Here is a 27,755-nt window from a genome sequence, read left to right as displayed (position 1 = left end):
ACCTAATCCTCTTATTTCAATTTAACCTTTATGTTCTCAATGTTTACTTTCTTTATCTATCTCTTAACTCCTGAAAAAATGTACCTCTAAGGTTAACAGTCTTTCAACATGGCTTCTACCAATCTTGTCCTAATAGGAGATGCAATAAAGGATTACGTACAAGCTTGGAAAATGAGACCCTGGCTCTGTGCCACCCACAGCCTAAGTTTGAATAAACTGCAGGAAAATGATGGCTCAATTCTCTGACCTATAAAATAATTATACCTGTTCCTAACTACTTCCAAAGAAAGCAGTGAAATCAATATATGGTAGTATTAAATTCATTTCCAGTGCCTCACACAATAAACAAAGTACCATGTCACCAAGTCAGAACCACTGCTTAATTTCATAATTGTATCATCTCCTATATATAACCTAAAAAAAAAAAATCAATCTTTTCTTTCTTAGATAAAAATATCAGCCAATGAGATCCTTTGCATTTTAATAATATGTAAATCTAAAGGTCACTATAACTCTGGTTTCAATATTTTTTTCTTCTAAAATTTTAAGCATACATGGATTATTGGATTCATGGATATTTTCAGATAAATACAACAGTAACACTGGCATATAAGACAAAAAACAATAGGAAAAGCAGAAGTACTCTGTTAAAGTTAAATGGTCTAACATAGGGAAGGTTGAAAAAAACTTGAACACTTGAGGTCAATACCATCAGATTCAGAAATTTAGGATAAGGGCGGGGAAAAAGAAAGGAGTGAATGGTAAAAAGAGTAGATGAAGGGGGGCAGAAGTAAAAAAAATTATTTATAAATTGTATTTTTGGTAAAGGGTTAACACCATATATATATATATATATATATATATATATATATATATATATATATCTCCATAACCTTAACATTATTTAATGGTTCATACATTATTATAATCAGCTCTTATTTCAAAGTTTACAATGTATCTTTTTTGTTATTTAAGTTTTTTTGTGAAGACAAATATATTTACAAATAATCATTAGGCTCATAAGGGAGCAGCTATCAAAATGTCATGACTTAAAAAGTTATCAAACTGTGCATACCCTTTGATCCAGCAGTGTTACTACTGGGATTATATCCCAAAGAGATTATAAAGAAGGGAAAGGGACCTGTATGTGCACGAATGTTTGTAGCAGCCCTTTTGTAGTGGCTAAAAGCTGGAAACTGAATGGATGTCCATCAGTTGGAGAATGGCTGAATAAATTGTGGTATATGAAAATTATGGAATATTACTCTTCTGTAAGAAATGACCAACAGGATAATTTCAGAAAGGCCTGGAGAGACTTACACGAACTGATGCTGAGTGAAAGGAGCAGGACCAGGAGATCATTATATACTTCAACAACAATACTATATGATGACCAGTTCTGATGGACCAGGCCATCCTCAGCAACGAGATCAACCAAATCATTTCTAATGGAGCAGTAATGAACTGAACTAGCTATGCCCAGAAAAAGAACTCTGGGAGATGACTAAAACCATTACATTGAATTCCCAATCCCTATATTTATGCACACCTGCATTTTTGATTTCCTTCACAAGCTAATTGTACAATATTTCAGAGTCTGATTCTTTTTGTACAGCAAAATAACATTTTGGTCAGGTGTACTTATTGTGTATCTAATTTATATTTTAATATATTTAACATCTACTGGTCATCCTGCCATCTAGGGGAGGGGGTGGGGGGGGGTAAGAGGTGAAAAATTGGAACAAGAGGTATGGCAATTGTTAATGCTGTAAAGTTACCCATGTATATATCCTGTAAATAAAAGGCTATTAAAAAAAAAAAAAACTAAAAAAAAACAAAACAAAATGTCATGACTTCTTAAACATTTTGTTAACTGTTAAAAAAGAAAAACAGAGCAAGGAAAATGTAACCAATAACAAAACAAAATGGCTAGAAATAGACAATCAGCTCAGGATACAATCATTAACCCGAGTTTCAGTTAAGAACGACCCTTAAAACTGGAACCTATTTTAGAAGCAACTGGATACAGTAGGCGCTCCCAGGGCCAGGCCAGCCTCTGACAAGTCCTGGCTGTTTAACATCCATGGGTCCTCCGCACTAATTCTCCCAAGACTTAACTCACAGCAAATCTGCCAAGCTGCATTAATTCAGGGAATGTCCTCATCCTGAAGCTCCCTACAATAATGAATTCACAAGTCCAGTTCCTGTCCTTAACAACATCAAATGCAATGTTCCTTATATTTCAGTATTAAATATTATCCACATTAGAAAGATACCCTGAGGGCATTGGGCTAAATAGCTATTCTCTACTGGATTAAACCGCCAAGGGGGCGCCACAGTGCAGAGTATGAGCCTGCACTCAGGAAGACTTACGTTCCTCAGTTCAAATCCTGCCTCAGACATTTCCTGGCTGTGTGATCCTAGACAAATCACTTAACCCTATCTGCCTCAGTTTCCTCGCGTGTAAAATGAGCTGGAGAAGAAAATGGCAAATCTCTCTCCACTTTCTTTGCTGAGAAAACCCCAAATGGGGTCACAAAAAACAACTGAACTGAGTCATGCAGAGAATTTGGGAAACAAAGCCATAAAACTACAGCATCTAATAGCTAGAAAAGGCCTTAGAGGTCTGAATCACACAGCTCTCGGGGAATTCAGATGACCTTGCCCAATGCTTTTATCTCACAGACAAGAGGATCCATTAGCCATGACAGGATAGCATCAAAAAGCTGCAGAGTAAGAATTCATATCCAAGTCTTAGAATCCCAAATCTGGTCTTTTCCCACTACCCCATGTGCATCACAATCTAGCCTGTGTACACATCATCTGTCCCTACTAGATAAGCTGTGGGAGGCTGGTCTCATTTATCTCCATATCTCCCCTAATATTCAGCAGAGTGACATGGCCTCCAAATGAACAAACTTCCTTCTAAGTTACTACAAATGTGCAAATCTTCTACAAGGAGGCTGGTGACATATTAACAGGGAGGTCACAACCAAGGCAAAAAAAGGACTATTTTTTTTTATAAGTCCCTTGTTAATTAACATCTATATTCAATGTTTCCACTTTAATGAAAAAAAATTACCATTCAAGATATGTGAATTTAATATAACATTATTGTTTTATACAAAATGAAGGGTAAACTCAAAGAAACATGGAAGAGTATATATGAACTTGTTCAGAGCTACATAAGCAGAATCCAGAGGATAAACAAAATGACTGCAACTACATAAGTGAAAAGGCACTAAAAACACCAAAAATGACCCAATGAACATATAATGGGAAAAAAAAAAAACACCTCAGAAAAGTGTGAGGACTAAAAAGATAGAATGTTGCATGCATTGTCAGATGAAGTCATTGAACTGTCTTTCTTTGTTATATTAGGGAGAAAAGGGATTGTTTCAGAAATTACTGTGATATAAGAACACAAGGTATAGTAAGATTTATTTGTGAGAAATGAAATTTCTGGCTCATAAAAGGTAATGAGGTGCAACAGGAAGGAGATTGCAGCAGGACAGGCTGAACAGCAGCAGATGACGTGTTCCTCCTCTTCACCTTTTGTCCTAGTCATCTAAGACGTGGAGGTGGCTGTGCCATTGGCCAAAGTCTCCAGATTCAGCACAGCCCCGCTGGCACACTCTCTTCCTTCACTAATCTTCTCTATCAACTACCTTCCTTCCCAGGCAACAGAATCTTGGGCTGTTGAGAGATGAGTCATGGGTTTCACTCTTACTCTTGTCAGGACTCTCAGTCTTTAGAGGCTACAATGACTTTCTTTTAAGACTGCTGGAGCCAATACTGTTACTGCATAATGAACATCTGGAAAATTCATCATCATACCTCACTTTCCCTCAGAAGTAATTTTAAAATCTTTTAAGATCTCAAGGACATCTCAAAGACATCTTCAAGAGATGTTCCTACTTCCTACTTAACCAAGAAAATGGCGATCAATAATAAGCTACCTTACTCCAGTTCCAGAACTCAAAAACTCCTTTATTAGCTTCACTTGCTCTAGACACACAGGGAACAAGTGTACTTTTGGTCAAAGTCAAACCCTCTACTTGTACCTACAATCCCATCTCACTAATCTGCTCTGGAAGTGGTCCCTTCAAGACAAGACAAAATGGTGGTGCTTGCCCAATCTGCCCCCCAACCTCTCCAAATTCCTCTAAATAATGACTCTAAACAAATTTTAGAGCTTTAGAATACCCCCGAAAACAAAGCAGAACATTTTCCAGCCAAGGACAACTTAGCAGAAAAAGTCTGAGGCACTAGGGTGGGAGTCTCGAGTGCAGGCTGGTCAACACAGCCCTGCCTCCTACGACAGTAAAAAGGACTCTATTATTGTAGGATATTAGATCTTACAGCTAAAGTGGGCAGGGACACTCCTAACAGGTTCAGAGCAGAAAAGAAGGCTTTTGGTCATGTCTCTAAAAGTATCTTTGAAAACAGCTGCACAAAATCCCCAAAGCTTGTGGCAGGGCCCCCTTCACCCTGGAAACAGAGCCCTACTTTAATAAAGAGTTAAAAACCAAATAACAGGCTAAGAAAATGAGCAGACAGCAAAAAAGTTTCTAACTATTGGAAGTGGCCTCTTCAAACTCTCTCCTCTTCATTTTTCCCCTTCCTCATTTGCCCACTTATCTACAATGTCTTCAAAAACAAAAACCTTGCCTTAATTCTGCTTGTTCAGGCGTCCCTTCCCCTTTCACTGCTAATTTTTAGAAAGGATCATCTCCACTTAAAAGTTTCCACTTTGAGACCACCCAGTTACTTCTGATTCTCTTGAAATATGGATTTTAACCCTATTGTTATTGAAACTTTTCTTCAAGACTATCAATAATCTCATACTAGTTAATTCTGATGAGCTTCATTCTAATTGTCCTTCCAGGGCTTCTTCTTTGATTTCTGTGATAATTAACACACATATACACTCTATCTCTCTCTTCCTTTTTCCATCTTCCACCCCCTCTGAATCGCTTTCTGACCTGTTTGCCTCCTGGTTTTCCTATCCGTTTCACCATTCTTTCTTCATGCAGTCATTAGAGTGTAATGGAAAAAGAGCTACCTTCGGGTTCATATCCTAGTTTTGCCATTTACTATTTTAGTGGCCACAGGCAAGTCAATGAAACTTTTCAGAAACCCATTTATTTATCTTTACCAAATGAGAACTAGCAGATATCTACAGCCCAGCCCCTTCACACTCTAGATCTGTGACCATTCTATCTATATCAAGATTGCCATTCATGCCCCGGGGATGATGTGAGATGTGGTATAGATAGAATCAACAATGGATACCAATAAGAAAAGTGAATCTCAGAGAGATTAGGCAGGATAGAAGGAAGATTTGAACCTCCATCCTCTCTTCTACTTTCAGCAATCATTTTCTGGCTCTCTCTAAATTTGGTAGCAATTATTTAATTTAAACCATGTCAGGAATTGTCAGGAATGACTTTATGACTTACTCAGGTGAACAAACAGAATTTACAATCAAAATTGACCTTACATTTTCCACAGTGGGGACTTATTCCAACAGTCAACATAGAACAGATTTAAGAACTCAAGTAGGCAGATTATGCATCTTAGATCGTCAGGTTCTTAATTAACCCCCCCCCCCCCCATCCTGAACTTTCTTTTTTTTTTTGGCTAAAGCAATTTGGGTTAAGTGACTAGTCCAGGGTCACACAGCTAGGAAGTATTATGTGGCTGAGACCACATTTGAGCTCAGGTTCTCCTGACTTCAGGGCTGGGGCTCTATCCATTGCACCACCTAGCTGCCCCAAACCCCCAAACTCTAGACAAAAATTAGTAATGATAATAATAGGTAACATTTAAATGGTTCTTTAAAAGTTCATAAATTATTTAAATCTTATTTGCCCTTCACCTAAAAAGATCAAATATATTTCTGGTTCTCTTTTCTTCATCCCACTACAGCCAATCAATAGCTTTAAATTTCTTTTGATTTACTCTCAGGTAACATCAATTTCACTTCCCTCAGATCTACTCATTCTGCCCCTCATATAAAATCTTAGTCATCTCTTATCTGGCTACAAGAAAAGAGGCCTAGTTGTCTCCCAGTCTATCAACAGTCTCCCCCCATTCAAATCCACCCTTTACAGCACTTTGTCAAATTCCAATAGAGATCTCTGAGGGGACATGTTGACTTAAAAAGTCACAAAGTTAACATTATGTTGTACTGTATTTTTACTTATTTTGCTAAACATTCCCCAATTATATTTGAGTTTTGTAATGTTCTGGTTGGTTTTCTGGAAGTCTTGCAGCAGCCTTCATTTCAGCAGAGTAATCACCACAAGAATAGTCAGGGATAAAGTCCAAATTCTTTACTGTCTCCTTGCCTGGGGCCCAGGCTAGCTTGGTCTCAGTGGAGGAAATGCAGGAGGACAGGCCAGCCATCACGGTGGTGTGAAATGGAATGAATCTGTGTCTGAGTCCGAGGGCTTGTGCTCCAGCCTCCAGCCACCACAAAGGTGGGAAATGGAACGAATGTGTCTCTCTGGCTGAGTTTGTCCCAGCTTATATGGAGTATATCAAGTATAAACCAATTCTTATATCACTACGACACCATTATTTGTTATAAGATAGATTAAATCAATCATACTGAACTAGAAAACTATTAATCACCATGCTAAACTAGATAAACATTGTCTCATCAATTCCACTGACTTAGCATCTTGTAAGAATCCTTGTTTCAAGTACAGAGTTCTAGCCCATAACAGAGTTTGGTTTCAGTAGATTAAAAACTTGGGGATTTAGAAGGTCCTTGCTACCAGTCAGTCTGACACTACTGCTTTACAGAGCTACTAAAATTTTCTTCCTAATGTTAGGGTCTGACTATAGCACTTCTCTAACTACTGCCACTCAAGGTGCAATAAAATACAATTTCCTTCTCCACAACACTACAACTACCCTTCCAGCTTTACTTCTCACTGCTGTCCTATAATATTAGCTTTATGTAGCATTTACTATGTGTTGGAATACATGGGAGAGCTGTTGGAATACACAGGAGCCACCTGACAGTGGCTGCTGGAGATCCAACCCGGAATGGATCTCCTCTTGTGAGATGATACAAGGAGACTGAGAGGCAGTTGCTGTTCTCTGACCTCTCTCCTCTTCCCTCTTCCTCCAATTTATCTCATTTCCAGTCTGAAACACCTGTGTCAGCAAAGGCTGCCTTGCAGCTCCTTCAGATGCTATGATCCACAGCTGTGGAGGTTCTCAGAGAATTGACCTGTCTCTTAACAACTATGTACCAGAAACTGTGCTAAGGACACTTTGCAAGTGTCCTTATTACACCCTTGGGAGCAAACTGCTATTATCCCCATTTTACAGATAAGGAAACTGAGGCAGACAACTTAAAGTGATTTGGGAGGCAGGTCAAATAGCTACAGGCGGCTAAAGTCCATTTGAACTCATGTCACCTGTCTCCAGGCCCAGCACTCTATGTACTTCATTACTGAACTTCCAAGGGACAAGACTAACATTTCTGTGATCTCATCCTACATCCCCCATATCCTCATTCCCTTCTCATCCTTATCTCTTGAAATTCTTGTCTTCCTCCCTTCAAGACCCCACTCAGGTGTCATGTCCTCTAGGAGAGCCTATCTAGACTCTCTATCCCTATACCACATCCACAGTTGGAAGTGATCTCCTTATATTTTTCTGGAGCATTTTGGATTTCTCCTTTACCAACTAGAATCATGAGTACATGTTGTCCTAATCTGCCTCTTGATGAAAAAACCTCTCATTTTTTCTCATTTTTGTACCTGCAGCAGCCAGCACAGTTCCTTACAGCTGGTAAAGGCTTAAGATATATTTATTGCACTGAACTGATTGTGTTTTGGCAAAAAGAGCTTAATTAGGGAGAAATACCAAGAAATGTAAAAATAAAAGGCCTTAATAAACTTTTTAAAAAAGATGTTGAAAAAAAGGATACAGGTGTGGCTTTTTTTTTTTTTTTTTCCCCTTTTGGTGCGATTTTTCTTGTTTAACCTGACAAATTTGGAAACTATGTTTAAAAGGACTATATGTTTAACCTATATCAGATTGCTGCTGTCTTGGGGAAGAGGGAGAAAAATTTGGAACATAAAATCTTACTAAAATGAAAGCTGGATACTATCTTTCTGTGTATTTGGTAAAATAAAAATCTATTGGAGGACAGGTGGGGGAAGGAGAGAAAATATTCTGAGGGTACCTTGAAAACCTCCAGAATAAAACAAAAAACATCTGTTGGTTTATTTGGTAAAGACCCTTTTTTGTAGGAAACAACTTCTAGGGGCCTCCTTAATGGAACAAAAATGGAAAGGAAAAAGAGAGACAACGGTTGAGAAAAGCCCAGGGGGGTAGAGAGGATTGGGTCCAACCGTGGCATGCGAACGTTTGCTCTTTAAAGGAGGCCAGGCCGAGTCTCAAGATCCATCAGCAGGGGGAGCAATATTTTCATAGCAGACCAGCCCCCTTCAACATTCTACATAAAATGGCTAAGTTCTTCCTAAATTCCTCACCGGCCCAAAGACCCCCGTTTTCCCCTCCCCACCCCACCCACCCCTGCTCTTCTCTTATTCTTTTAGGGGCCGACAGTCCCAAGCCATGCCGGCGCTCGGGAAACGCCAAATCAGCCCTCTTTCCTCCTCCTCTCCAATCCCGGGGCACTTCTCAGTCACCCTTAGCTGTCGGGGTCCCTCAGGCTTGGGTTTCTCCTCTCTTCCCTCTGTCTACTTGCCTCGGAGAGCTCAGCAGCCCCTAGAGATTTAATTACCACATCTCCGTTGAGGAGTCTCCAATCTCTCTCTCCTGCCCCAGTCTCTCCGCGGATTTACAATCTCTTAACTCTAAGGGCCCTTCGATATCTCCAGCGGACGCCCAGCAGATGACAAACTCAGCTTGTCCAAATGAACTCATGCCCTTTCCCTCCTACACCCTCCCCGCCTCCTAATTTCAGGAGAGGACTACACCCTTAGTCCCAGGCTCTTGGGCCTCCCCCGGGGAGTCCCCCTTCCCCCATCAGGCCCACACCCATGCTGCTGCCGCGCCTCCTTTCATCTCTGCCCCATCTCTGGAGCACAAAGCCTTCTCTCGGCCGCTGTCCTCAGCCAGGTGCTGGCCCTCCTCACTCCGTGCTTGATTACTACAATAGCCTTCCGCTGAAGCCTGCCTCCAATCTCTTCTTGCTCCAATCCATCCCCATTCAGCCACTAAAGTAGTTTTCCTAAAAAGTAAAACACGTGGCCCTATAGCTACTCTATGGAGTTCAATGGCTCCCTGTGACCTCCAGATTGCATACCGAATGCTCTGTTGGGCACTCAAACTCCTTCATAATCTAGCTTCCTCCAGGCTTACAGCTTCTTTCTCAAAACGTGCTATTTGGCCTTCTGGCTGATCCCTGAAGAAGACATGCCATTTTGTCGGCTCTAGGAGTTGGCTCTGGTTGTTCCCCATACCTGGAATGTGCTCTCTCCTCATTCTGCCTACTGCTTTCCCTGGCTTCCTTTAAATTCCACCTAAATCCTATCTCATTCAAGAGGATTTTCCCAACTTTTCTCTCTGGTAATTATTCCATATTTATCTTGGATATAATTTGGTTTTATTTGCAATTTGTATTTATTTGCAATTGTCCTTCCCTATTAGCGAGCTCCTAGTGCAGGGGACTGACTTTTTGTATTCCCAGTGAATATAAATTAGTGCCTGGCACACAGTAGGCACTTATTCAATTTTATTAAATGACTGATTGGACTAAGGTGACAAGTCTTCCCAGGGAGTATTTTCATCACAAAAGCAGAGCAGAGAATGCAAAGCAAACTGCAGTAGATGAGATAAGAGAGGTTGGGTTTAAGCAAAAGGCCTTGCAGGTGCTCCAGGCTTTCTCTAGACAATCAAGATCAATTCCCTTCTCCACAGCTAGGCTAAAGGACTCCAAAACATTGAATCTACATTTTAGTTTAAATTCTTCCTATTCTCACCTCTCAGGAAGAAGTCTCATGCCGGCTGTGCAAAGGATATAAAGCGGTGTCTCCTTGTGTTTCTTCACAGGCACATGAGCAGCAGCAAAACTCAGCAAAGGGCGAAGGTAATCACTGGCATGTTCTGGAGTTTCTGCCATTGCAGAAATCCCTAAACAAAAATGAAAATAATTTGTCACACATCAACATAATAGCTCAGTCCCAAAACACTTACAATTCCAAGAATCCTTCAAACTTCCCTGTCTATGAAGGGCATCACCAGCCCCTAAGAAGCCTCCTTTTAACTTGGGATCATTTTCCACTCTTCCCTTTCTCCCACCCTCTACATTCTATCAACTGGCAAGTCTCATCTATTCTTCCTTGGTAGCACCTCCCCTGTCTCTTTCTTTCCACTTTTCTTTGCCCTGCTGTTTAGGTCCTTATCACATTACACTTAGGGTAATTCAACAGCCTTCTAACTGGTCTCCCCTCACTTGCTCTCCACACAGCTGCCAACACATTATCTCTTAGGCACCACATCTGAAGTATTCAATGGTTCCCTATGGCCTTGGAAGAAAAAACAAACTCTTCATCCTAGAATTTAAGGCCTTCACAAATGGCTCCTGCCATGGGAAAAATGGATCAATTATTTTAAATTTAAAATTCTTATATTGATAAAACTAATGTAGTCAAGATTGAAGTAGAAAATTGGAAAAAAAAAACTTTCGTAGACAATCTCTGATAGGAGATAGTTGTGATGGAATACCGCTGTGATATAAGAAATGAGCTAGTTGATTGTTAAAAAAAAACTTCCACAGAAAGAACTGACAAATAGAAATATGCATGATATGGTCTTCCATATATGTACATGTCCATATGTGTATGTTTATAGTTGTATATGGATTTGTTTAAGGCTTCTGAAGGGAGGGTTGGGCAGGGAAACAAAAATATAATAAGATAAAAAGTACATAGCAAAAAAGAAAAAGAAAACTTAGAAGGAAGCACAGCTGAATGGCTTTGAAAATAATGTGCAGGATTTATTACATAGATTTTGTAAAATGGAAAGTTATTGTATGGCAATACTTCTTTCTTTTCTCATTTTGTATTTAAGTTTAAATGAATAAAAAATTAAAAAATAAAACCAAAAACCTATGTGCTAGTTCTTATCTCATGATGGTTCCTTTCATACAATCTTATGTATCAACCAAACTAGACTACCAGTTGTCCAAATTCAATTTTACATGTCCCAATGTGCATCTGCACAAACTAAGCATTTGCCTGGAATATTCTCTCTTTTCCTCAAAATCTAATCCTTCAAAGATCAGCTCATGTACAGCCCAGCTGTTAATTCTCCCTCTCTTTAGAATAACTTCTATTTAGTTATCTAGATACAAATTCTATTAGAATGTAAACTTCTTGAGGATGAGGATACATATTACCAAGATCTAGTGTGTAAGGCCTTGTAAGCAGTAAGTGCTTTAAAAACTTGCTGAAGGGGCAGCTACGTGGCATAGTAGATAGAGCACCAGCCCTGAAGTCAAGAGGACTTGAGTTTAAATTTGATCTCAGATACTTAATATTTCCCAGCTGGGAGACAAATCATTTAACCCCAATTGCCTCAGTAAAAATTAAAAGTTTGCTGAATTGATTTAAAACATAAATTTATAAGGATGCAGAACAAGAGACCTACTTTCTCTCCCCTCTCCCATAAAGCACTTATGAGGAGAAAAGACAGATTCCTTTTTTCTTTTCCCCTATCCAGTCCTAATTAATGTGGATATTTATCACCATAATAAGAAAATAGTCAAATTAATACCTGGTTTTATTTTTTTAACCACTGGTTGGCTGTTGCGATCTCTCATCTGTTTGATATCCAGCAAATCATGTGGGTTCCCATTATGACGTGGCCAGAAATAAACAAAAATTCTGGAGCCACTGCTGCCACAGTCAACCACAAGGCCATAATTCAGAGTTAGGTCTTCAGTATTTGTAGCTTCCAGTTCTCCTACTCGAGCTAAATACCTGAGAAAAGGGAGAGAAGGAGCTAGAGTTGAGCAGCCATGGAAAGCAGGAGCCAAATCCCCATATATTTAGAAAGCACAGCAAACGAGGGTTCCTGGAGTGGATTTCAATATCGATAACCGTACTGATGGATGTGAACATAGATTGCTTTACTGTCTACTCCTTTCAAAGCATTTTTACCAAGGGAATTCCCACTACCTTTAAAACTATTGTTCACTGACCTCTATGAATGGATATAAAGTAAAGTGAGAAGAACTTATTTATTCAACAACAGCATTATAAAGAAAAACAATTTTGAAAGACTTGATTTCATGAGTCAGTGTGCAATGACAATTGCAGAAGACCAAAGATGAAGCATGTTACCTGCCTCCTGACAGAGAGATAAAAGACTTAAAATGCAGAATGAGACCTATCTTTCCAGACATGGGCAATTTGTTCCACGTAACTATGCATATTTGTTTCAATGTTTTGTTTTTCTTCCTTTTTTGAAAAAAATATTCAGGGGGAAGGCAAAAGAGAAAAATAAGTACTTGTTAATAAAAATATACAATCAACTTTTAAAAAAAGGAGAATAGCTCAATTTGTACCACAATTGCAATAGCTATTACAGAAATCTTTTTTACCCTACACCACAGAGTACATAGCAGCCCCTAGTTAACATCATGTTTATGTGGGGATCTTCTGACACTCTTAAGAGGAAATATTTCCAGAGATGTGTATAAGGTATAACCTGAGAAATATGAAATAGAGCTAGAAGGTGACACTCATGTGACCTGGCAGGATTAAGAAAACAAGGCTTTCCTTTGGAAAGCACCATTTTGAAATAGTAAGGCCAAGAGTTCAAGCAAAGCCAGAAAACTGACAGCTCCCATAAATGACATCATCATTACTCTGAGATAATACCATGACTGAAACTGTTGCTTCATTTAATATTTCAGCTTTCTCAGAACCCAAGTCAAAAAACTATAACTATTGCAAATTCTTTTACAAAGATTTCATTATCACAACCTAAAAGTTCTCACCATGTGGCTCATATGTTGACAGAATTGGCTCAGTTGAAAGATAAGGAGTTTTTCACATTAAAGTATCTGCCTCCTCTCTACTAATTATAGATGGCTGTGTCTGGAAAAACCTAGCACTTAATAATAGTCAAATCTAGAAGACAAGTAATTTATTAATCCGTTTGCAAACCTCTGCATAGACATAAGAAGTGACAACAAAATATAACCAGGAAGATTTCCTTAACTTTTCATTGTTATTAAACTGTAAAACAGTATTATGAGTAGGTAGTATGTAGGATGAAATTACTGTTTCAACTTTACCAATGGCCTTTTTTTCTGGCCTTAAATAAGTTGTTAGGTATCACTGCACAATGGGTCCAACATATGCCTTTTTCCTACTGGGAGAGTGGAGTTTCCCATAAGTGGAGTTTCTGAAAAGAAATATAAGTAAACAAAAGGAAGCCTACACTCTTCTTCCCAATACAAAGTACAGACTTTGTATCAAAAGACTCACATCCCAGAATTGTTTACTGTCACCTTCAATGAATGTTGAAATATTAATCATCATAATTGAAGAATTTAATCCCCAAATATCTACGCCTTCCTCACTTCCCTATTTCTGCTATCCTTCTAAGTCAAATTTGCAACCTTAAAATCATACTTGCATCCTCTTTCCCCTGTTTTTTTATGTGGCTTTAATCATCAACGAATATAAGCATTCCAATATATAAACAACATGATAGGGACATAGTATAAGAATCTGTGACCTTCTGTTACTGTAGCACAGAAATGGATACAAAGTTCCAATTTATTGGATAATATTGCTGTGGGCCAGGATATTGATGGAAGTGGGAAGGCAGGAGTTAATCCTAATACTCCCACCATGCCAGCTGGTACAACTGGAAGCAAATGGTATAAGTGTGGTTAACTACAATCTTAGGCAGATCCCAGGTAGCCCATTCTGGGATCCAGCAGTAGCTTCTGTGAGCCAGAAGAGCACAAAAGCCCTTCTCAAGAACTTTGGCAGACAGTTCCTAAGATCCTGGGGGACCTCCTTGCTGATGGCTTTTATTGGCTTTTAGCTTCCTAAATTTAAACTTCATTTACTCCAGGACAGCAGCATATGTTTCTAGTAAAAGGACTGTTTACTTGAACCCTAGGGTCTGATGATTCAGTATAAGATGTGGAATGACCAAACAAACTGTGGTACAAGAATATAATGAAATATTTTTAAAAAATCATAAACCCCAGACATCTGTGACTCTTCCCATGCCCTCATATCCCACATGTAATCAAATGCCAAAGGTTTGTCAATTCTGCTTTACAATATCTTTTTGTGGCAGTTTCACTGTATCATACAAAACTATTTGCTCTTAAAAGACCTTCATAAATTGGCTTATGTACTTCTTCAAATATATTACACATCCCCCCCTCCCCCCCCAACACACTCTATGTTCTAGCTAACCTGGCTCATTTGATGCTCCTTGTACAATATCCAGAGTCCATCTCCACCTCTGGGCCTCTCTCTGCACAGAGTTCCCCTATTTGTGGAATGCATTCCCTCTTCCCCTCTAGTACCAGGATCCCTAGGTCCCTTCAGATCTCAGTTTGAGGGTCACATCAAGTTTCTCCTATCTCCCACTTCCTAGTCCCTGAATTCCTGAAATTGCTTTTATTGATCTAATATATGCTTTAAATCTACTTTTATTAGAACATGTTGTTCCCCTTGATAGAAAAACCAAGATCCTTGAGAGCAGACTTTCATTTTTTTGTCTTTCTATGCCAAAGAGCTCTCATGATACCTGGTACACAGAAGGTACACAGAAATAAATGTGATGATTGGCTTTTCCACAAGTAGCAAATTCTACGTGGATTTGCTCTAGATCACACAATCCTATGATGGCAAATGCTGTGACACTAAAACATACTCTTATTACCTACTTCTCCTACTTCCTTGGTTTTCAGCTTCTTTCTGTGGATTTTCTTTTCCCATGAGATTATAAACTCCTTGAGGGCAGGGGCTGTTTTTTCATCTCTTTTTTGTATCCCCAGGGTTTAGCACAGTGCCTGGTACTGTGCTAATAATAACTGACCTAGACTTCAGAATAATTTAGTCTGTGCTTTTTTGGTTTTGTTTCAGATAATTCAAGTTTCAGACAGTAGAGTTTATAGTCCCCATCAGGAAAGGGAACTCCTCCATTCCCCATTACTATTACTTAAATATAAATCCTGAAATCAAAATGGCCAAGTAGAAACAGAAATGAAGGGATCTTTCTTATTCTCCAAAAAACACATTTTTAAAGAATATATATTCATGTTCTAAGTAATTTAGATTATGTTAAATTAAAACGAGGGAAAAATGACAGAGGAAATTATTTCATAGTATCTACTAATCTGAAATAGGACTCATGGGAATGAAGCAGCTGGCAAAAATCTGTTGATGCTGAAAAAATCCAGTGTTCTTCACAGTCCTCAGGATTCCATTTCATCAGATTTTCCAATTCACCTTTGAGGCCAAGTTTCATAAGTTCTGTACTCACTTCATAGCCATTAAGGAATCACCCAATAAAAACAAAAAGGAGCTTCTGCTCCGCCCTCCTCCAATCAAAGAGCCAATCAAAACTCCCATTTTAAGTCTTCCCTTACTAGGTAATAATAATCAGGAGTCATTACTTTCCCAGATTTCTCTGAATTCTTTCTTTGGACTGTCCCCTGAATTGGGAGCCCATCCCCTTCTCAACTTATTACTATTCTGCCTCTTCTATAACCATACTCTCTCTTCTCTCTTATGTGTTATAATGAAGGTAACAACCATGCTCATCACCTCCTTTCCCTCCCTACCTTCTTACACCTGCACTAGTGCAACAACTTCTGAGGAATTGTACGCCTTTTTGGGAACATGGACCTTTTGCTCACGGTCCAGGGAAAGCCTATGGACCCCTTCTAAGAATGTTTTTTAAATGTATTAGATGAGAATACAGAGGATTAAATACATTGAAACACAATTGTCAAAGCATTTGAAAAAACAAGTTCATGGGCCCAGATTAAGGATGCATTAAATCCTGTCTCTCTCCTCTTCTTCAATCTACCCTTTTGATATACACCAATTAAAACCATTTCTTTAAATATTAGACTCCACGGATACTTCTAGTAATCTTCTCCTTGGACCCTAGGATTTAGAAATGGAAGAAACCTTAGGGGTAATTTAATCCAAGCCCTTTTTAAGTTCTACACACATCTTTAAAAAACTCCAATGGGATCTGAAGGCTTGCCTTTTAATTTTTTTTCCCACTCCAGAACACCTGCCTTCTTTTGCTGTTTTATAATTCAAAATGCTACTTTGGGTCTTTTCCAGTACTTATCTGTCTCCAATATTAGATTACAATAAACTCTAGGAGGACCATCCACACCTTAAATGAAATTAACTTTCATTTTCTCCCTATTCTTACTTAGTAGGGCATTCTGTTCACAATAGTGACCCTACAGACAGATGTTCATGATTGACAGATTTGATCATAGGATGTACTGAAAAGGGTCCTGGTCTGATGATAGCTTCTATTAAGTCTACCCAAAATCTCTCTGTCTTATTCATGCAAAGTTTCCTTAACTTGTCTTATTAGCTTCAGGTTATTTCTGATAGATCCTAGTTAAACAAACAACTGAACATACTCATTTGATGGAATCTTACTTACCATTTTTTCCTATTCTTCTAACTATACTTAGCCATAAATATCTGAACTATAGCTGGAAAGCAAGGAAATAAAACAAACTCTTTCACTTTCCACACTCAAACACTTTCCACTCCATCACAAGACTGAACAGATGTTACTAGCATCCATAGAATACCAAAAAAAAATCATGATTGTAGTATTAGCATCTTTGATAGCTGAATCTCTACAATATAGCTGGGCTTCTTTATATTTACCTAACTGGAAGCCTCACTCTGCCTATACTTTTTTTCAATGGCTTCTCAAGCACAGAATAGATTTTGTTACTAATAATTTTGTGAGGCAGACATCAGTGCTTCTTATCAGCATTAAATACTTTTGCTGATACTGCATTAGGCCAATTTCCAAAGTGAAATGAGATTCTAGAAGGAAAAAATGTACCAAAGCTTTAGGATCCCTTAAGTCCTCAAGTAGCTTGGACTTTCTTTAAAAGACATTGATCGCTGCCATTTGAAAAGCACAATTTTTCTCTATTCAGCTGAGTCAGTGAAAAGGTGCCCACTCATATACATCAGCATACACAGAATTGGAAAACAATGGCTTTTTAGTATCATTATCCTGAAAACATAACAGGATTAAACTGAACCATTACCCAGTATACAAAATCAACACCAATTATACCCCCCTTGGGGGGCTCAAACAGAAATCAATGATAGTATAAAACTCAATTAAAGTGGCAACTTATCAACACTTGGCAACCACCTCTTCCTGTTTGCCTGTTGGTGAGTCTGAACTGTCACCTTCAATGGAGCTCAGCTTCTCTGTATCCAGAGCTAATCACACTGTGGCTCAAAGTATGGTACACATTTATTATCTAATTTTAACAAAGTTAACTTAACCTCCTTGGGATTCAGTTTCTTCATCTGTCTAATGGAGAAAGCAACTAAATAAAAGCTGGCATTGATGTTGTGCTTTAAAGTTTGCAAAACATTTCACAAAGATGGCCTCAGTTGAGTCCCAGAAAAACCCTATAATGTAGGGAATAGATATTATCACTCCCAACTTAGAGATGAGAAAACAGAAGCTCAGGGACTTTTCCATGACTACAAAGTTAAGAAGTGTCAGAAGTAAGATTTGAACCCAGATCTTTCCGAATCCACTATGGCAAACTGACTTTTATGTGTACATCTATCTCAAAGAGCTTGGGTTGTATATCAAGTGAAATAGTTTACATAAAATTGAACTTTTATGCGTACCATCTATCTTAGAGAGTTGCAGCAGAGATCAAATGAAATAATTTACAGAACTGCTTTACACATGGAAATAAATAAAAATAAAGCTTCGGAAAGAACTCAGGACTTGGGAGTCAGAACACTTGGCTTAAGTTCAGGTGATGCTGTTTGGTCATGTGACCAAGGCCAATCACTTTCTCTCAAAGTCCCTGCATTAGATTGTTGGGATACCAGGAGCCATCTGCCAGTGGCTGCTAGAGGTCCAACTCAGACCTGTAAAATGGATCTCTTTATGTGAGAAGACGTTGACGATGATACAAGGAGACTGAGAGGCAGTTGCATTGTCTGATCTCTCTCCTCTTCCCTCTGCCTCCAATTGATTTCATTCTCAATCCACAAGGAACATGTATGTAAGTAAAGGTTGCTTTGCAACTCCTTCAAGTGTTATGATTCAGAGCTATGTATGGAGGCTCTCAGAGAATTGACCTGCCCCTTCACCCAGTTATGGTCTTTAACAATTTTCTGTTTTTTGTTTTATGAAAACATTTCCCCCCTCCTCCACTCCCCACAGCATGGTCAGTACATTTGTTGCATTAGCCGTTATCTGAGTCCGCACACTGGAGAATGCAAACAGCACTATCACTTCTGGATGGTTGTAGGATAAGACAACCTATAGCAGATGCTATAGGATCTTATCTTTATCTTCAGCAATGAAGATAAAAGGGAAAGAGAAATACAGGAACACTTCAAAAGTGGGGATTGAGAATAGGTGTAAAAAGATAGTGCATGTTCATGGTATAATGAATAGTTTGATTTGGTTTCAAATAAAAGAATGATAGGCTAGATGGCTACAACAGTAGGCTATTCCTCTGGAAAACTAACTCAGATACCAAGCCAAGGAACTGAGACTTTATTGACTAGGGAAGATGAAAGCCACTGAAGCACTGGAATATATCTTAGTGAGACAACATCTAGGCAAAGTTGGAAAGAAACTGAAGGTAGAAAGATTACTTTAGAGACTACTACAACAGTCTAGATTAGAGTGTTACCAGCAGGAATACAAAAGGAAAGAGCACAATGGGACACCAAAGAAATAGACTCAAAAGAATCTCTGGACTCATTGCATGTAAAAAAAAGGTAAGGGAAAAGGCATCAAAAAACACCCTCAAGTTTTAAGCATGAGTAGTTGGTATAATGGTAATGCCAAAGAATCTTTCATTTTAATCTTGAAATTCAACCCTGTTTCAAAGAATCTCTCATTTTAATCTTGAAATTCAACCCTGTTTCCTAGTCAAAGGAATGCTTCTTTTCCTGATGCATTGTAAAGAAGGGAATCCATGTTACTAACATCTACCCACACTACCTACATAGTCAAGCATTAACATTTTGCAAAAGACACTTTTCACTCTCCTTTCTCAACTACTCTTCTTCCCTTAACCTCAAGTCTCTAATCTTCAGCTCAACAATGAGTCTTGTAAGATCCTTGAGGGCAAGGACTGTCATGCTTGCTTGTATTTGTATATCTAGGACTTAGCACAGTGTCTGTTACATAATAGAAAGACTTCTCTATTAAGCTAAAGGAAGTAGGAGGCATCATTACACTAGCAGTCTTAGAACAAAGCAGTGCTTCAAATTATACAGAAATTTTCCTTCTCTAGGGAAAAAAAATAAGGCTATTGGGCAGGGAGCAATATTAAAAATGTTCCTTCTTAACAATAAAAAAGAAAAAAATATGCTGTGTGCAACTTAAATGGAGATGAGCATCTATCTCTAGACTTAGGATAGACATCAAACAATCAGCACTGGTCGGCCACCAAGATTTTCCAGCTTTGTAGGGTTTGTCAACACTTTCCCTCTGTTGCACAGTCTTAGAGAATTGTCACCTTCATACCACAGGGAAGCACCAGAGCAGGATTTTTGTGAAAGGGTTGCTCGTTATTATTATTATTATTCTTTGTTTTTATTGTCAATTAGAGAAATTCTAGATAGTCTAGACTGGAAATTCTACCCTGTGCCCTAGTTGGGAGGTTCTTATGATTCTGCTTTTTGGTGTCTAATAGCCACTCTTTCCTTTCACATTCCTGCTGGTAGTACTCTAGACTATATAGAATTTCTCTAATTCTAGATTTCTGATTTCTAACTCTAATTTCTCTACTATAGAATTTATCCTGTTGGCAATAATGACAAAATTTTGTGAGGGTATCTTTTGTCTTTACATAAGTTAAAAGCACTTTCTTATAACAGCAAATATACTTGATACATAATACAAACTATCCCCATTTTACAGAAGTGATTTGCTCCTAGTCAGTTAGTGCACCATCAGTAGGACTCTCATGCTTAAGTCTAGGGTTCTTTTTAGTATTTTACACTGCCTCACTAAACTATCAGAAAGGTGAAGTGCCAAATAAGCAACCATTAAATAAAATGAGGTATCGCCACATGTTTGAGACATTGTGTGTCTCAAACTTGAATTGTCAGCAGGCTAAAGATTAATGAGGCAAGAAATCTCATTAGCCTGTGTACAACAGTAGAAAGATGCAGAAAACAGGGTTTAAAGTTTCTTTGCCACAAATTAGATGTGTGATTTGGGCAGAACATTTTACTGTTCCCTATCTGTTGCCTCCTTTATAAAGCAAAGAATTTGGACAAGACAATTTCTAAGATTACTTTCAGTTCTAAAATTCTATAATTGTAAAGCGTCCAATAAGAAGGTTGCCACAATCTTCATAACTTAGAAAAGTTAAATAAAATTAATCAATCCAATGGGAGTCAGAGATAAATGGTTTGAAAAAGTACTAAAGTGATTCTTAAGTTCTGAATATAAGCTTTCCATGATAGTGTGAATAATATATTACATCCATATACATTATAATAAAATAAACATGTTAAGATAAGACGTATCAAATTGAATGATCATTGTCATAAAGTAAAGCTCCTTCCCTCAAAAATTCACCATTTCAAGAACATGAAGATAAATTCATGCAGGCTTCAGAAAGAAAAAATTAAGTACAGTATTTCGGTTATGTTCAGAGAAGCTCCAGACAGTAGTATCTTACAGATTTTAGGGTTAGTTTTAGGGTAATAGGAAAAACCTTTTGTGGCAGTTGATTGTATAAGAAAAAGTAATATTTCAGAATGTTTCATAGAATCATAAAAGGTTACAGTTTAAAAATTTTACAATGGAGTAATGGCAGGCCTTCATTTTATAGATAATAAAGAAATTGAGATTAAAGAGTTTAGGTAACTTGCTCAAAGTAAAAAGTCAAGTTAGAAGTGAGAGAGGTAAGAATTAAAATCCAACTATCCTGACTTCTGTCTTAGTGTCCCTCAGAAGTTGTATGTAATAAAAAACTAAAACTAAACATTATGTAAGTATAATTAACATGTTTGGCCCTGAAGAAGAGGTAAGAAAATTCTTTATCCTCTTTTCTTTGCAAAAGTTGGAGGCTATAGATGTGGAATATTGCATATACCATCAGATACGGCTGATGTGCTGGCTTGCTGAATTGCATTGTCTCTTTAAAAATCTGTGTTACAAAGGATGGTTCACTGGTTAGGAGAAAGAAGTATATATTTAAAAATAAAAATATTATTAAAAAAACAAAAGATACTATCAATTAAAAAATAAGGTTAAAATATAACTTCTTTTATCTTGGGAATAAAAAATGCATTTGTACAAAATTCAAATAATTTAACAAAGAAATATAAAGTCCAGTTATCTAAATGAAATAGCCTCAAAAGTATTCTTTGCCAGGAAAGAAAAAGGATTTTTTGAAGATGACTAGAACATCTAAACATGCCAAAGAATACTTTTAACTGCATTGCTAGCTACATCAGAAACTATAAAATATATTAAAATGGATATAACATTTCAAGGTTGTAAAGTATTTAACATTGATTCTTGCAACAATCCATTATTATTTCCATTTTGCAATCAGACTGACATGCTCAGCATCATACCACTAGAAAACTATTTGAGGCAGGCCTCAAACTCAGACCTTGCTGATTTCAAATCCAGGATTCTATCCACTCAATATACTACCTTCAAGGTCATATGTAATAAAATAATAGCAAAAAATAAAAGAATGAACTCTTTATTAAAAATTTTAAAAGTTAATTGTGAGCTTTCCTTATCTTTTTCCAAGGGGGGAGGGAAAGAGAGAGAATAGTATAAATAATTTTGAACCTTAATCCCTAACCTAAGAAAATTAGTTTTAACATTTGTATGAAAAATTGCATTAAATTTTACTTTTTTAAAAAAAGGCATCCCTAGAAAAGGTCAAGGGGCATAACTTAAATAGCTTATTAAGTTATTTGCTCTTAAAGTATTACTCTTAGTGACAAAGCTTACATTGATATGCTGATGATGACTCACCTTTCATACTGTCTATCTTGAGGTGAGGTAGAGCCCCAATGTCGAAAGTCCATTAAAACCATAAGTAGAAGGAGGCAGGATATGAGGAAAAGTCCCAGAAAGGCTACCCGCTGACGTGCAAATGGACTCACTGTAGGCACAGTAAAATACCAGGAAGCCGGGCAGAAATATGAAAAACTAATCCTGAAATAAAGTAAACCATTACAAAAGTTTAAAAAAATTCTTATGATTCATTGATGTCAATGGAAAATACTAACTCACACTCCAGTATGATCAAAGTCCTTGCTACAGATCAATAAGCTAACATTTAATAGGATTTAAACAATATTTTTGCCGCTTACAATGGGAAAGGCAATGTACCATAATAGACAATTAACCTGGAGGGGCAGGAAGACAATGTCAAATAGCATCTTGGACTGGCTATCTTGGACCCATGGCAAGTCACTTAACTACCTGAGGACCCTGGCAACTCTCTATAACAAAAATTAGCAAGAATAGCTGCCTATCTGTATTTGGTAATAGGAGTTTTTTTTTTTTAATCAGGCATTATACTTCACTAATTACTTTACATGATCTGGAATCTCCTGGCATATAACACAACATTCTGGTATAACTGAGTAACAAATATGATAACTGACTTACAGAGCCTATCAACCTGCCTGCTTACTTGCTGAACTTTCAACCTAAGCAGTAGGCACAGAGATTTGTCCAATTAGTGTATTTCTCACACTGCACAGTTTAAACAGCACTTATTCCATACTGTATGATGAGAACACAAAGATACAATGTGATCCCTGCCACCAAAGAAAGAAGTTCGTATTTAATAGGAAAGATGAAACAGGTAACATTAAAAAGATGCTCTAAGGTTCTCAGAAAGCTCCAGAGGGAGAGATCTTTTGGCTCGGGGAAGTCTGGGAGGAAGTCATAACTGAACAGTCTTACAAAGGGGTGGGTATGAGGGGATGGGGGAAGGAAGGCAGCACCTTGCCACAGGCCTGGAGTAAGCAAAGACAGAAGGTGGGCATACATTAGCAGTTCAAGCTTAGCAGCAGCAGCAGCACAGCTAGGTGGGAAAGGGGTCCTCAGCTAAAAGCTGAGGCTGATCCTGAAAGGGACTTTGAATGCCAGGTTAAGGAGTGTGTAACCTGCGATTGGAGGGACACACACTCACACGCACACATATAGTCTGGGACCCACACACCCATAGATACAATCATACAATACTCATACATCACACACTGTCTCACACCCAGACACAATTACACACACTGTCTGATACCCACAGACACAACTATACGATACAACCACACAATCGCGCCCACCCACACGCGACCCACATATAGACTCTCGATCACGCTCCCTCCCTCCAGTCACACACACTAGCCCACCCTGACACAAAGCCGATCAGCCAGATACAACCACACCACCCACACACACCCACACACACACACTCTCATAAAACTCGATCAGACATACCCAAGTTCTGGCACAAAGACCCCTCCTTCTCACACCTACCTGGCCATGAGCTCCCTCGGGGCGGGGCGGGGGGCTCAGCCCCTGTCACCTCCTTTTCTTTTTCCCTAGACAAGGAGGCTTCCTCGTCCCGGGCATCTCCACCTGTGCCAGCCTGATAGAAGACAGAAGGGGAAGGGCCTGGGCCGCAGAGCCCCGTCGGCGCGGCCCGGCTTCCGCGGCTCCTACGCCCACTCCTTGGGGAAGCTGTCACCAGCCCACCGGCGACCCTTCCCCGCCGCCTGCTTCCTCCGTCGGTGCCGAGACTCGCCTTTCCGCAGGCCGCCACACGCCGCCGCTCGTCCCCGCACGGAGGCCCGAATGCCGACTCAAAGCATCCCAGGTAGCAACACTCCCAACCCAGATGCTTTTATCGGATTCCCGGCCGGAAGAAGGGCCCCGACCGGCCGCGGCGCCACGTCCCCAAGGAAACGGTCAGGCACCAATGAGAGGCGGCCTCTCCCTCCAAAAGGCCGGCTCTCGCTAGACAGAACGCTGAGTAAACGGTCCGCAGCCAATCCACGGGAGATATTTTCTACAGCCCGCCCAGAAGAGCAACTCCGGCCAATCACGGAGAGCGTAACGGAAGCAGCTGAGAGCGTGGGAGGAGCCAGGGGACAGGTCTCCGGGATTAAAGACCTGCTTCCATTCTTCCATTTCCCCTTTAGAGCGCTCAGTCTGCCCTGGTTTGCCGGGTCATCCCTAGAGCGGCCCCGCCCCCAGCTCCCTCTCCCTCTCCTCCTCCTCACGATTCCAGAGCACCCTTCTCGGGAGCCGGGATGTGCAGGGGCCGTTCTGCAGGTGGAGTTCTTCCATCGAGTTTCTCCAGCTGGGAAGCCGCGGGCCAGGCCCCTGTTTTCCCTGCCGGCTCCCTAAAGAGGATGCACCATCTAACAACGTCTTGAGAATGATTCAAGTACAGCCGCGTGTTCTTACCTCTGGTAATCTGATAACTTAGGTTTTCAATAGAATTCCTATCCATCCACAAGTTAAAACAGATAACATTCACTAGAAAGGCGATCAAGAATAGCCTCCTTTAACCCAAGTTGCTATCAAGTTGCATACCCTTTGTTCCAGCAGTGTCTCTACTGGGCCTGTATCCCAAAAAGATAAAATGGAAAAGAACTCATATTTGCAAAAATGTTTGTGGCAGCCCTTTTTGTAGTGGCCAGGAATTGCAAACTGAGTGGATGCCCATCAGTTGGGAAAAGGCTAAATAAGTTGTGGTATATGAATATTATGGCGTATTATTGTTCAATAAGAACAATATATTCTTCTATAAGAGCAGTAGAATGATTTCAGAGAGACCTGGAGAGAATTATATGAACCGATGCTAAGTGAAGGGAGCAGAACTAGGAGAACATTGTACTTGGCAACAAGATTATTTGATGATCAAATGATGGAAGTGGCTCTTTTCAATAATGAGGTGATGCAGGCCAGTTTCAATGGTCTTATGATGATGGAGAGAGCCAAATATCAAAATAGTATTTTCACTTTTTGTTTTTTTCTCATTTTTTTCCCTTTTGATCAGATTTTTCTTGAACAGCATGATGAATATGGAAATGTGTTTAAAGAAATGAATATTTTAATCTATATCAGACTGTTTCTGTTTATGGGGGAAGGGAGGGAGAAAAATTTGGAACAAGAGGTTGTTGAAATATTGAAAATGTTTAAATGTTGAATGTTGAAAACTATCTTTGCATGTATTTGGAAAAATAAAATACTATTAAAAAATTTTAAATACCTTTTTAATTTAATCTTGTTAACAATAATTACTTAACAAATGTGTCACATATCTGTCAAATCTCCAAACTTCTTTTGTAGTTTTAAAAATCAAAGATGATCTATTTCTTTGTTCATTTGGTAAGGACTACATGGACTACTAGTATATCCCTCAGATTTTTATTAAAGGGTTACAGGTTTGTGTTCCAGTCAACAGAAGCAAAAAATAGGTTAAAATCATGTTCTTTCATCTATTGTGCTAATGAACAGAAAATCTTATAAACCAGATTTGGTCCTTTTTTCACCCTATATTGTATAAAACATGCTGTAACATATAGAACTCTAGATTTTGAAACTGATTTTTAACCACCTTTTATTGAAGACACAACTACATATGTAGTTGTAATTTTGTCAGGATGTTTCTATTCTATTCTCCCTATTCCTAGGCAAAGTCATCACCATTTTAACAATAAGCAGTGTTCATTTCCTCCCTTCATCTTCACCTAGGGAGTTAAGGGGTTAGAAGGAGTTAGACAAAACAAAACTAAAATAAACATAAAAGTTCAGTGGGAAGTACTACTAGCAAAGAGGGAACTTTTGAAGGACCATCTAAGTTAACTTATCTATCCTCATAGCTCTAAATGTGCTTCATGACAGAGCAAATGAGGAAAGAATCAGAGTTAGGGATTTTAGGAATTTAATCAAGGAGGAGAATAAGAAAAGATTAGGAATACAAAGAAAAAGAGAGAAGCAGCAAAAAGAAAATTGAGTAAATTAAAGGGGATAAAGTAAATTCAGTGACAAGGAAAAGAAGAAAATGGAGGTAGAAGAAGGGATGGTAGTTACACTAAGCTATACACACAACATGGTTCATAACCACTGGACCTGTTCAAATCTGCTACTTCTTCAGCATCTGGAGTCTGCAAAAAGCCAAAGACAGGTGAAAGGATTTGTCATAAGAGAGAATTTCTAGGCATATGTGTGTATACACACATACACACACATGTATATATACATACATATACCTTTCTAAACAACGTAATAAAGAAATCCTCGAGTAGGACAAATGAACTAAAATCAGAGCAACTATCTGGCTCTTTGGCAGAAAGGTGTTGCATACTCTGGCCCATTCTAAAATAACTTATGATTTTAACTACTACAATCTCTTCACTGTTCCCCCAAACACACCAACTTCATTTCACTTTGAAGGTTTTGCTTATAAAATGTCTTTAGCTTACCGTGCTTTTTCCTTGTCCACCCACACTTCTGTTAATTATTTTCTATTTATCCTGTATATAGTTTGTTTTCTATATACTTGTTTGCATGTTTCTCTCCCATGAGACTATAAGGTCTTTGAGGGTAAAGACTGTCTTTCGCCTCTCTCTGTATCCCCAATTCTTAGTACAAGACTTGTCACATAGTAGGCATTTAATGTTTATTGAATAACATTCAAGGCCCAACATATCACTTTTACATTATATTCCCTAACCATTCCAACTTATATTGCTTCTGTCTTCCACCTCCTATAATAATACTTGCTCATATGCTATCTTGTATTATTTGAAAAAATACTTGTCAAATATTATAAAAAAGTGGTCATCAAAATCATTTGGTACTGGCTAAGAAATAGAGTAGTGGATCATGATATAGGTTAGGTTCACATGAACAATAATCAATGACAATGTTTGATAAACCCAAAGATTCCAATTTCTGGGATAAGAACTCACTATTTGACAAAATTTGTGGGGAAAATTGGAAAACAGTATGCTAGAAACTAGGCACCAACCAACATCTACATACCAAGATAAGGTAGAAATGGGTTCATGATTTAGACATAAGGGGTGATACTATAAGCAAATTAGGAGAACAAGGGTTAATCTACCTCTCAGATCTGCAGAGAAGGAAAGAATTTATAACCAAACAACTAGAGAAGACTATGAAATACAAAGTGGATAATTTTAATTATGTAAAATTTTTAAAATTGTACAAACAAAATCAATGCAACCAAGATTAGAAGGGAAGCAGACAACTGGGGGAAAAATTTTACATCCAGTGTTTCTGAAAAGGGCCTCATTTCTAAAATATATAGACTCCTTATTTACAAGAAGACAAGCCATTCCCTTTCAGGTATTTTCACCTTTTTTGTTGTTACTGTTGTTGCTTTGTTTTTTTCTTTTTTTCCTTTTTGACCTGATTTTTCTTGAGCAGCATGATGGATATGAAAACATCTTAAGAGGAATTGCAACGTTTGACCTATGTTGGTATTATTA

General features: G+C 38.5%; 1 protein-coding gene across 2 annotated transcripts in view; it reads right to left on the bottom strand.

Moving 5' to 3' along the window:
• Positions 1-27,755, bottom strand: part of ENTPD7 (ectonucleoside triphosphate diphosphohydrolase 7) — a 43,566-nt gene that overhangs the window by 9,811 nt on the left and 6,000 nt on the right. The window contains exons 1-4 of one of the 2 annotated variants that reach the window (XM_003755214.4): positions 23,767-24,861; positions 22,252-22,434; positions 11,770-11,975; positions 9,975-10,125 (exon numbers count right to left, since the gene is read on the bottom strand). In XM_003755214.4, coding sequence (XP_003755262.1) covers positions 9,975-10,125; positions 11,770-11,975; positions 22,252-22,434; positions 23,767-23,774 — 548 coding nt within the window. In that variant the 5' untranslated portion in view covers positions 23,775-24,861. Of the gene's footprint in view, positions 1-9,974; positions 10,126-11,769; positions 11,976-22,251; positions 22,435-23,766; positions 24,862-27,755 lie in introns of those variants that run through there. The other variant, XM_031956235.1, reaches the window with a different exon arrangement.

Source organism: Sarcophilus harrisii, chromosome 2 (genome assembly GCF_902635505.1).
Source record: "Sarcophilus harrisii chromosome 2, mSarHar1.11, whole genome shotgun sequence".
NCBI lineage: Eukaryota > Metazoa > Chordata > Mammalia > Dasyuromorphia > Dasyuridae > Sarcophilus > Sarcophilus harrisii.
This window is presented reverse-complemented; position numbering and strand designations above follow the sequence as displayed.